This window comes from Malurus melanocephalus, unplaced genomic scaffold (genome assembly GCF_030028575.1).
Source record: "Malurus melanocephalus ecotype Western Australia unplaced genomic scaffold, MMel_1.1 scaffold_2389, whole genome shotgun sequence".
NCBI lineage: Eukaryota > Metazoa > Chordata > Aves > Passeriformes > Maluridae > Malurus > Malurus melanocephalus.
In genome coordinates, this window is record NW_026625621.1 from 6,687 (window position 1) to 9,306 (window position 2,620).

Below are 2,620 nucleotides of genomic sequence, written 5' to 3' on the forward strand. Positions count from 1 at the left end.
ACCAGGGCCTGCGTGGCTTTGGTTAGAACTGGTTCTAACTCATTCATCCCAGTTTATACCAGTTTATACTGGTCTATACTGGTTTATACTGGTCTATACTGGTTTATACTGGTCCATACTTGTCTATACTGGTCTATACTGGTTTATACTGGTTTATAGTGGTCTATACTGGTACCTGCTGGGCCAGTTCTCGGGTCGGGGCCAGCACCAGGGCCTGCGTGGCTTTGGCTAGGACTGGTTCTAACTCATTTATACTGGTTTATACTGGTTTGTAATGATCCAAACTGGTCCATACTGGTTTATACTGGTTTATACTGGTTTATACTGGTACCTGCTGGGCCAGTTCTCGGGTCGGGGCCAGCACCAGGGCCTGTGTGGCTTTGGTTAGAACTGGTTCTAACTCATTTATACTGGTTTATACTGGTCCATACCGGTTTATACTGGTCCATACTGGTTTATACTGGTCTATACTGGTTTATACTGGTTTATACTGGTACCTGCTGGGCCAGCTCGCGGGTCGGGGCCAGCACCAGGGCTTGCGTGGCTTTCAGCTCCAGCTCCACCTGCTGCAGGATGGAAATGGCGAAGGTGGCGGTTTTACCGGTTCCGGATTGGGCCTGGGCGATGACGTCATAGCCTGGAAAAAATGGGTGAAAAAATGGTGAAAATGGGAAAAATGGGGGTGTGACCCTTACAGGTGTTTTACCCGTGCCGGATTGGGCCTGGGCGATGACGTCATAGCCTGGAAAAAATGGGTGAAAAAATGGTGAAAATGGGAAAAATGGGGGAGTGACGTCATAGCCTGAAAAAAATGGGTGAAAAAATGGTGAAAATGGGAAAAATGGGCGTGACCATTACAGGTGTTTTACCCGTGCCGGATTGGGCCTGGGCGATGACGTCATAGCCTGGAAAAATGGGGGAAAAAACGGTGAAAATGGGAAAAATGGAGGAGTGACGTCATAGCCTGGAAAAAATGGGTGAAAAAATGGTGAAAATGGGAAAAATGGGGGAGTGACTGTACTGGGATGAACTGGGATGGACTGGGATGGACTGGGATGAACTGGGAACAAACTGGGATCAAACTGGGATCAAACTGGGAACAAACTGGGATGGACTGGGAACAAACTGGGATGGACTGGGAACAAACTGGGATCAAACTGGGATCAAACTGGGAACAAACTGGGATGGACTGGGAACAAACTGGGATGGACTGGGAACAAACTGGGATGGACTAGGCTATACTGGTCTATACTGGCGGGTTTTTTAGCCATACTGGTCTATACTGGTTTATACTGGTTTATACTGGGATTTTCTCACCTTTGATACACGGCAGAATCGCTCTCTGTTGAATTGCCGAGGGTTTCTCGAAGCCGTGGGACACTGGTCTATACTGGGATGAACTGGGCTGTACTGGGATGGGTTTTTTGAGCTATACTGGTTTATACTGGTCTATACTGGTCTATACTGGTTTATACTGGGATGCTCTCACCTTTGATACACGGCAGGATCGCCCGTTGTTGAATTGCCGAGGGTTTCTCGAAGCCGTGGGGCACTGGGGCTGTACTGGTCCATACTGGTCTATACTGGGGCGGGTTTTTTGGCTATACTGGTTTATACTGGTTTATACTGGTTTATACTGGGATTCTCTCACCTTTGATACATGGCAGGATCGCCCGTTGTTGAATTGCCGAGGGTTTCTCGAAGCCGTGGGGCACTGGTCTATACTGGGATGAACTGGGCTGTACTGGGATGGGTTTTTTAGCCATACTGGTCTATACTGGTTTATACTGGGACGCTCTCACCTTTGATACACGGCAGAATCGCTCTCTGCTGGATTGCCGAGGGTTTCTTGAAGCCGTGGGGCTATACTGGTCTATACTGGTCTATACTGGGATGAACTGGGGAGGGATTTTGAGCCATACTGGTCTATACTGGTCTATACTGGTTTATACTGGGATGCTCTCACCTTTGATACACGGCAGAATCGCCCGTTGTTGAATTGCCGAGGGTTTCTCGAAGCCGTGGGGCACTGGGGGGGTTCTGAGCTGTACTGGTCTATACTGGGGTGGGTTTTTTAGCCATACTGGTCTATACTGGTCTATACTGGTCTATACTGGTTTATACTGGGACGCTCTCACCTTTGATACACGGCAGAATCGGCCGTTGTTGAATTGCCGAGGGTTTCTCGAAGCCGTGGGGCACTGGTCTATACTGGTCTGTACTGGTCTATACTGGGGGGGTTTTTAGCCATACTGGTCTATACTGGTTTATACTGGGACGCTCTCACCTTTGATACACGGCAGGATGGCCCGTTGCTGAATTGCCGAGGGTTTCTCGAAGCCGTGGGGCACTGGGACCATACTGGTCTATACTGGTCTATACTGGGATGAACTGGGCTGTACTGGGGAGGGTTTTTTAGCCATACTGGTCTATACTGGTTTATACTGGGACGCTCTCACCTTTGATACACGGCAGAATCGCTCTCTGTTGAATTGCCGAGGGTTTCTCGAAGCCGTGGGGCACTGGGACCATACTGGTCTATACTGGTCTATACTGGGGTGGGTTTTTCAGCCATACTGGTTTATACTGGTCTATACTGGTTTATACTGGTTTATACTGG

The 2,620-nt window shown here is 48.8% G+C and overlaps 1 protein-coding gene across 1 annotated transcript; it reads right to left on the reverse strand.

Moving 5' to 3' along the window:
* Positions 1-290: 290 nt before the first annotated feature.
* Positions 291-2,565, reverse strand: LOC130587756 (eukaryotic initiation factor 4A-I-like). Its single transcript, XM_057388727.1, has 2 exons — positions 2,288-2,565; positions 291-637 (listed from the first exon to the last, which is right to left on the reverse strand). Exons 1-2 carry the CDS (start codon positions 2,358-2,360, stop codon positions 486-488), a joined length of 225 nt encoding a protein of 74 aa, XP_057244710.1. The 5' UTR covers positions 2,361-2,565; the 3' UTR covers positions 291-485.
* Between the last annotated feature and the right edge of the window lie 55 nt (positions 2,566-2,620).